Genomic DNA, 9,096 nt, shown 5'->3' with positions numbered 1-9,096 from the left:
AAGGCCGGAGCGGTCAGGGTGAGATTGTATATGTAAAGGTTGAGTGATGCCTTGTTTATTTTTTCCTAGTCCTTGGCGGGGTAAAAAGCCTTGACTTAGCATTTGCTCTGTAACAACTGAGCTAGGGCTGCACATGATAACTCCCATTTGTGAGAGGATATCTCTTCCCCACAGATTAACGGGGAGGCATGGGACTACAAAGGGACGGATTGTTCCTCTATTACCCTCTCGATCTTCCCACTGTAACAGTTGTGAGGATTGCATGGTGTTGGAACTTTGCCCTATGCCTTGGAGGTGGGTTAGAGAGGGCTGTAACGGCCAGGCAGACGGCCAGTGTGATTCAGAAATGACGGTTGAATCAGCCCCAGAATCGAGCAAGCCCATGAAGGGTTTACCTTGTATTTTGAGCATTAGTGTAGGCCTCTCTTGTGACAGAGCCTGGGCCCAGTAAATGTCTGAGGACCCAGGTGTTGAATTGCCCCTCTTATTTTTAGAAGCAGGAAAGGTGGTATTCATAGGAAGAGGGAGGGCTTGGGCAATGCGCTGATTGGGCTGGATTCTCACAGTATCTTTCAGAGCAGAAGCAATTATCTTAATCTCTCCTGCATAGTCATTATCGACAATAGTTGGGTGTATTGTTATTCCTTGAAGGGTGGTAGAGGCACGGCCAATAATGAGGAAAAAGGAACCTCTGGGCGGAGGGCCGAAGACTCCCGTAGGGAGGATTTGTGGGCCGTCCTCCGGTCTCAATATTGCGGCGGCGGTGGCACACAAGTCCACTCCTGCACTGCCTGCCGTTGCTCTGGAGAGCTGTGGGCAGGGTGGGTCCCCGTGGCTGGCTGGGCCAGTCCTTGAGGGGTCCGGGGCGGACCCCGCCAGCCGTTTCCCGACAACGGGGGGAGGGGTTTGCCCTCTATATCATGTGTTGCTCTGCATGTATTCCCCCAGTGAAACCCTTTTCTGCACCTGGGACACGGGGTGGCAGGTGCTGCGCGCCTTTTCTGAGCGGTGGGATTAGGTTGATTCATGGGGCATTGTCTGGCAAAATGACCCTCGGCTCCACATTTAAAACAGGTTTTCACAGTATTATCAACAGCTGCTCCTATAGTTAGAAATGCCTCTGACATGTTTTTCATAGGGTTTTGTAAGGCCAATACCGCCTGAGACATTTTTTCAATTTTTGCTGCTGTAGGATCTTGGATATCGCGGCATAGTTTAATCATCTCATTTAATGTCTTATCCTGCCATTGACCATTCAGTACACTCCTACATGGGCCATTTGCATTCTCAAAAGCCAGTCTTTTGATAATTAAATCATCTGATGCCTCATTTCCTAATGTCCTCTCAGCCGTCTCTAACAGTCGACTGACAAAGTCAGAGTACTCTTCATCTTTTCTTTGAGTGATCTTATTAAGGGGTGTAAAGGGGGAGCCTGTAACAGGAAGGGCTCTCCAAGCGCGATTAGCCGCGTGAGCAGTCTGTTCTAGCAAGCCTGTAGGTAACTTTCTTTGTTTTTTCTCTAACGCATATTCACCTCGTCCTGCTAATTTTTCAAAAGTCCAATCCCTATTAGCCTTAGATTTCAAGTTTCTTTTTTCGATGGTTTGACAGTGATATTCAAATTCTGCTTTCCAGGTTAGGAATTGTCCCCTTGATAGGGCGGCCTGAGCTACTCGCACCCATTCCCCGGGCAGCAGATAACCTCCTTGTCCTATAGCCTCAAGGGCAGAGAGAGTGAAAGGGGCATTGGGACCATATTTTTTCACTGCTGCATGGAGATCTTTGATATTTTTAAACTTTGGGGCTTTGTATTTAGAGGAGCATGATTTACTGTCCTCCTCTGAATCAGATTCCCGGTCATCATCCTCCACTTCCTCCTCCTGGCTTTCCTCCTCGGACTCTTCAAGTCCTGCGCTATTTTCAGGGGGGTGCTTATCAGAGTTTGTGTCCTCTGCATCTTTAGGTCTATTCTGTGTATTGCTTCTAAGAATAGGAAAGAGAAGGGATTTCTGTTTCTGTTTTGGTTGGGGAATTTTGTCTTGAGGGAGTGCTATAACAGTGCCTTTTGGGGCAGAGGGAGGAAGCAGTGCCTTCTGCAGGGACGCTTGTAGCGCCGAGAACTCCTTTACCATTTGGTGATATTGATTCTGCATATTGACTGTCTTTCTTAATTCAGCCATGCGCTGGGTCAAATCTCTTTGGATTTGGGTAAGGTCCACGAGGGGGGGTAGTAAATAGGGGGGTGGGGAGAAAGTATGGGATACGAACACTTCCTGAGGGTTGTATGCAGCAGCCTCAACGTCCAAATTGGCTGCGTTCTCGTCAGGGAGCGGGCCGCTTTCGTTTTCGGGGGCAGTATTCATGCCGACTTTCCTCTCGGTAGGGAAGACCGGGAAAGTGAGTGTCTCTTCAACAGGGTTAGGGAGTGGCGGGTAAATGGACTTGGCGGTAGGGGTAGGGGGAGGAGATTTTACTTCCTCTTTGTCTTGTGAGTTTTCTGCGTGAAGGGAGGAAGCAGAAGCAGCGCGAGAAAGTGGCGTGAGACAGGATTCCGCCTGAACGAGTAACTGGCGGGCACCTTTGTCTCCTGTTGATCCCTCAATAATGTCATTAATTAAGGACCAGAGGGAGAAGGCATTTATGGGAACTGACTCGGGACCTTCTTGTTTCAATCTTTCATTAAGATCTCTCCCTACTTTCTGCCATTTCCCCGGGTGTATATCTGGACCATTAACAATGAACCAGGGACATACCTTATCTATAAAAATAAAAAACTTTAAAAGGTCTTTTTTCTTTATCCTTATTCCTCTCTCTCTGAAGCTTTGTTTTAAATCTTTAACAAAAACCTGTTCTTTGGATAGTGGTGATCCCATGATGTCGATAGACGCGAACACTTACCTTAAGGGGGTTTTCGGAGTCCGGACGAGTCGGGGCGGGGGCGTCTATCGGGTCACTGTCCAGCGTTCGAGCCTCCACGTTGGGCGCCAAGTGACCTGGCCCGCAGGTCACACAATCGTGGGTCAGCGAAGCTGGAGAGTGCCGGGGGAGCTAGGCTCGAGGGGAACCTAATGGCTCTAAAGGGCCAAGAGGCTCGGGAACGGGATCACGGAGAGGAAGGAGACTAGACGCATAGCTGGTGAAAAATGTCTCTCTTTATTGTTCCTGGTAAGGGTTTTTATGAGCATGTTATCAGAATGCCACGTCCCCAGAGGGGTGGCTATGCATTGGACGCAGGCCTGCGTCATATCCCAGAAACGAGAGTTAGCCAGGAAATGAGAGCTAAGCGAGAAATGAAAGCTAGCGAAGGGAGGGGGCGCGGGTCAGGCAGAGGGGAGGGGTAAGGCGATTTTCCAGTCTCCGGCAGAAGGTGGCCCTTGAGCAAAGCCTTGAAGGAAATCAGGGATTCTTGGAAGCAGAGGTGAGAAGAGAGGGTATTCTGGGCACGAGGGACAGTCAGTGTTAAAGTACAAAGATGGGCAATGAAATGTAGCATATGAAGAATAACAAGAAGACCCATTTCTCTGTGAATAGAGTGAGTACTGGGAAACTATAAGTCATTTTAGATTACTTTCTGGGCTACTACAATGTTTCCTTGAGGAATCACAAAATTAGTTCTTCTAGAAAAAACACTTTCTAGGATGGAGGATTTTTCATAAAATGAAAGATAATCTCTGATGTACTTTCTGAATTGAATCAGAAAGCCAGGAGATTTGGGAGGTTGAAGAGGCCAATAGAGATGGGTTAGTTTCAGATATTGGCTATAATTAAGCTCCCTGAAGGTAGGACCCTTATCTATGCCTGCATGCTCAGAATCCAATATGGTATATTTCAAATAGTTGATTCAAATTGAATTAATTTGTTTAAGATAGGAGACATCCACGACTAATCCATTTCTCCCCTTATCTGTAGACAAGTCTCAGAATGAACACTTATTAAATACCTACTATTATGTGCAGCTCTCTGCCCTATTCAGCTCTCTGAATAAGACCAGATTTCTTTCCTTAAGTTGCTTCCAGGCTAGTTTCAAAAGATACAAAATATAATATGAAACATGCAAAGGAGAAACTGAATGGTTTATGAGAGATCTAAAGGGGTACTTAACATTTTCAGGTTCTGCATAGAAAGATGAAGAGAGTGTCCAAGCCTAACCATCCGCCTGGGAGGGGGATCAAGGCAGAAAGTTCTCCCCCTAATGAGCTATGGTCTGGGAATCAAGGCTCTTTAAATGAACACAGCTTTCTTCTCCTCATCCCTTCTCCCACCCCTCAATTGCTCAACTAACCTAACCCATTGCAGAGAATTGCTCCTGTTGTGAAAAAGCCTCCAGAGAAAGAATCCCAACCATTTTTGGTTAGGACCAGTTTTGCTCTAAATGCTCTCCAGTGTTTCCCTACATCAGGGCACTGCTGGAAAGGAGGCACAGGGTGAAAAATCAAAGAACCTATGATCCAAACAGGCCTGTGCTACTTACTATGTGAAAGCTACCTCTTAGTGAGCAGCTGCCCAGGCTTCCTGATCTATAAAATTCCTCCCAGCCCTAAATCCCATGAACCTAGCTTGGTATGCTGAGTGATGACCCTTTTTCCTCTGAGTCACAGACACCTGGCAGGGGGCAATCATTCATTCTGATCCTTCATGTGCCCTTCTTCAAAAAGCAACCTAGGATAATTTCCATGTCCTAGACCACTGGTCCAGAGAGAGGATCAGGACAGGTAAGTGGGTAAGTGGGAAAAGGGAGAGAAAGAGGTCAGGGGTGTCCCTCCAAATATTATGATTCAACTAGGGATGGTAGGAATAAGAAAAACACTGGAAAACTAAAGAAAATTTAAATGGTCTTGAGGGATTAAGTTCTTGAGGGTTGACATAGCTAGAACAGTATCCAATGGGACACTAACAGTGTAATCCCTTTAGAGCTGGAGTTCCTAACCCTTTTAGTGTCCTGGACCCCTTTGGCAATGCTATGAAGTCAGTGGACTCTCTCTCAAAATACTGTTATTGTTTTCTTTTTTTTAAAATCATAATTGAAGGAAATATTCAATTTCAGATGGAGGTTAGTAAATACAAAGATATAATTTCCCCCATTCAAGAACATCCCTCCCAAAACCTATCCACAGATTTCTGGGGGACCCATGGACCCCTAACTTGAGAATCCTTGGTTTAAAAGCTGAAGAGTGAGTACTATCTTCTGGGAACAGAGACAGAACTAAGAACAGGGACAGGCCAAAAGGTCTACAGGCAGGAGACGATGACAGAAGGGCCATGGCAAAAGGAGAATTGTCAAAACAGCCATGTAATACAAACCATCATTGTAGAAGAGTGAACCTTGACCCTTATTGAAGAGCCCTCCCCTGCCAGAATAGTGGAGTGAGTCATAGGCAATGTGGGGAGGGCAGCATGATGGCAGAGAACAAGAGGCTTAGAAGCTCAGTGGGCTCCAATGTAAGTAAGTACTTTGTCTCCAATAATTTATAAATATAACCATCAACCTTACTTGTGTGAGTCTTCTTAAATACCCAAATAGCCTGGTGTAGGGGAACCAATCACTGGACTCGATGTCAAAAGATCTGAACTCACATCCTGGCTGTTCCTAACAGTGTAGCTGTCTTTCATCAGAAAGGGAGATAAACTTTACATTATAAAATGCTACTTAAATGTTCTCATTCCAACTTCACACTAAGATATTAGTGGTTATAATTGCCTTCTTGTGGGATCCTTCCCAGAGGCATTCACATTTTAATAATGGACCAAGGATCATAAACCCAAAGCTGGCTATCAGAGCACTCAGAGGTCATCTCTGCCCATATCCTCTTCTTATTTTTCTCTACATGAGGAGTCTCAGATCCAGTGAGGCTAATTTACTCACTCACCCAAAGGCAGAACTCATATCCTCTGGCTCTATACCACAACCAGCTTCTACTCTTGAACAAGAATTAGCAGCAGGTATCAGGAATCTAAGATGTGTAGGGTCATAGCCTCATAGCATGTTAGAGCCAGAATAGACCTTAGAATTTTTTTTAATTTTTAACAGACTGATGTTTTCATTAATACAGGGAATTCCTGATGAAGAAAGCACCTGTCTTAATACATATAAATCTTATAACATAGAGAACTCATGGGGCACTTAGAGGCTGAGTGGCTTGGCCAGTTTCACATAGCCAATATGTGAGAGGCAAGACTTGAAACCAGGCCTTCATGACTCTGAAGCCTACTTTCAATCCATACTTCTGGGCCACTATTGAATATGGACTCTCAGAGTCCTAAATGACTTAAAGGTCATAGAATCATAGGTTTAGTGTGGGAAGGGAGAGTAGAGGTCATCAGCTCCAACATCATCATTTTAGAGATGACAAACCCAAGGCTCGGAGAGTATGAGTGATTTGCACAGGGTCACACAGCTAATAAATGTCAGAGGCAGAATTCAAGGCCATCTAGCCCAGACCCCACATTTTACAGATGAGTGAACAGAGGAGTCAGAGAGAGAAGAAATTACTTGCCCAGTGACATACAATGAGTCAGCAACAGTCAAGACATGAATCTTGACCTCCTGATTTGATCTGGTCTCTCACCTGTTATCATGTCCAAAGAGGCCAGATCTAACTTGCCCAATGAAAATACCTACCCCTCATGGGAAGCGGCAACAGCATTCTTTCCAAATGGAGGTGGTAGCATGATGAGGTGGAACAAAAACAGTGGATTCTGAGATAGAAAACCTGTGTTCAAATTCTAGTTACTTGATGTTTTGCATCTTAAGGCAAATAGGTTCATCTTCCTGGACTACTTTCCTCCCCAGAGAGATTCAGAGACATAGCCCTATTCACATAACTAACTAGGAAACATTGGACTAAGAATGGGAAGTTGAGTCTTTTGACTCCAGGCTGCCTCTCTTGAGGCTTTAGCTGTGTGATTGTTTCAACAATCCGGCTAGCAGCTGCTGTGGGGGTGAAAGACCAACACAAGTCCAACAGCAAGAATGCTACCAGCACGCTGCAAAAGCACAGGTTCTTTTGATCTGCTTCAGTAAGGAAAGCAGCGTTAAGGGGTTGTCAAGGTTACTTTAATTCAGCATACAAATATCATTCACTTAGTTCAGAGGAAAAAACCAGCACCCTGAACTTCAGAGCAAAATACAAAGTACAAACATCAACAGACAGACCTTGTCTGATTCAAATCCCAATACATAGTTACCAGAGTTTAACAAAGTCTCAGCATCCAGGTTTACAAGCTGGAGGGCTCTTAGCTACAGCTGCCCGGAGTCTCCGCATCAGCACCACCATGAGTGAGAGCCCTAAACAAATTACAAACATTGACAGACAGACCAAATACTGATTCATAGTTACCAACAACTAGGTTCAGCCCGGGAGCTCATAACGAGGGCTGGCCCAGAGTCACTTGCGCCACAACTGCTGTGGGTAAGAGCTCCAAAGAAACGAAAGCCAACCCCTGGTTTTATATCTTTTTCAGAGTCAGGGGTGAGTCACACATGCGACTCACCCACATGACCTAGAATCGTCACAAAGAGGAGACTTAAATCCACATGGTCTAAAAGCCTCTACTGTCCCAGACATGTCACTCAAACTCATGTGTAAACTAGGCCCTCCCCTGAGGCAAGGAGGCACCAAGGACACCCAGATCTAATCAAGGAAACAAAGGCCAAACTCTTCAAGGGCACTTGGTTGAACTAAGTGCTAAGAGCCCATTTTGCTTACGAACACAGAGATCCTTGGCAGAAGGTGCTCAGGGACTCACATTAGTGCTGAGCAAATAGTGATTGATCTAACCTGAAATACAAGGGAAGGAAAAGAGAGGTGCCAGGAAATGGACTCCTGAAAGCAGAATGCATACATCCCAGAGGAAAGGAAGAAGAGGCCCAGAAAGAACAGACTAGAGACTCCAAGGACAAATATCACTGACTTCACAATTTTGCCAAGGGCAAATAAATCATCTTTTATTCAATTGTTCATTCACCAAGCATTGTTGAGAGGCTACTAAAGACCTTAGCCTGAAAGTGCCAGGGTCTCCTAATGCATCCTAAGCCATTTCCAGTTGTCCTGTTGAATATCAGGCCACTGGACCCAGCTGGCTCTGGAAGAGAAAGTGAGGCTGGGGACCTTGCACAGCCCTCCCTCACTCGAAACAACATCAACTGAAAACCACATCATCATTTCCCTGATGTCATGGTCCTCTTCAAGAATGAAGGACAAACACAACAACTGTAGGCCAGGCACAGCAGTATAGAAAATATAGGAGACAGAAAATACGGAAGAGTAGAACTGAACTACCCAAAGTATCACAAACTCTTTTGAAATAGAGACCCTAGGTCTCCCAAGAAAAGTAAAACTTAACCGGGAGCATGAAGTTGGTCAAGAAACTCCTAATCATAGAATCTTAATCTCTCAGACATTTATTTCAGTCACTCCTTCTACAACATCTCTGACAAGTAACCACCCTTGTTCTGCTTAAGACTTCTCAGTGAGGGGGAACTCACCACCAACGGAGGCAGCCTGTTCCATTGTTGGATGGCTCCCATTGTTAAAAAAAGTTTTTCCATATATTTAGCTAAAGTCTGTCCCCCCTGTGACTCCTACCTCATTCTGTCTTCTGAGATCAAACAAAATATATTATCCTTTGTCTTTATGATAGTCCTTCATATGTTTAAAAACAGTTCCCTGCCTAATTCTTGTCTCTTCTAGGCTACACATCAGCAGGTCCTTTTCCCCAAACTATTTAATTATGCTTTTTAAAATTGATATAGGAAGGAAGGAAACAAGAATTTATTAAGAGCCTACCATGTTCCAAGCACTGTACCAAGCACTTTATAAATACAATCTCATTTGATCCTCAGAGTAACCATGGGAGACAGGTGTTATGTTATTATCACCATTTTACAGTTGGCAAAACTGAGGCAAACAACAGTTCAGTGACTTGCATAGGGTCACACAGCTGGTAAGTATCTGAGGACATATTTGAATTCATTTTTCATGACTCCAAGCCCAGTGCTCTATCCACTGTACCACCTTCAATAAGATATATAAACCAGACAATCGTCAAGATCCCTTCCATATCTAAATCTATGATCTCACGATCCTATGAACTGAT

General features: G+C 44.8%; 1 protein-coding gene across 1 annotated transcript; it reads right to left on the bottom strand.

Moving 5' to 3' along the window:
• Positions 1–746: 746 nt before the first annotated feature.
• LOC118832152 (endogenous retrovirus group K member 8 Gag polyprotein-like) lies at positions 747–8,510 on the bottom strand. Its single transcript, XM_036739571.1, has 3 exons — positions 8,486–8,510; positions 2,847–2,993; positions 747–2,758 (listed from the first exon to the last, which is right to left on the bottom strand). The coding sequence occupies exons 1-3, from the start codon at positions 8,508–8,510 to the stop codon at positions 747–749; spliced, it is 2,184 nt and encodes a 727-aa protein (XP_036595466.1).
• Positions 8,511–9,096: the final 586 nt, after the last annotated feature.

The sequence above is a fragment of the Trichosurus vulpecula genome, chromosome 9 (assembly GCF_011100635.1).
Source record: "Trichosurus vulpecula isolate mTriVul1 chromosome 9, mTriVul1.pri, whole genome shotgun sequence".
Taxonomy (NCBI): domain Eukaryota; kingdom Metazoa; phylum Chordata; class Mammalia; order Diprotodontia; family Phalangeridae; genus Trichosurus; species Trichosurus vulpecula.
The sequence above is the reverse complement of the archived record's forward strand: the minus strand, read 5'-3'. Positions and strand labels throughout refer to the sequence as shown.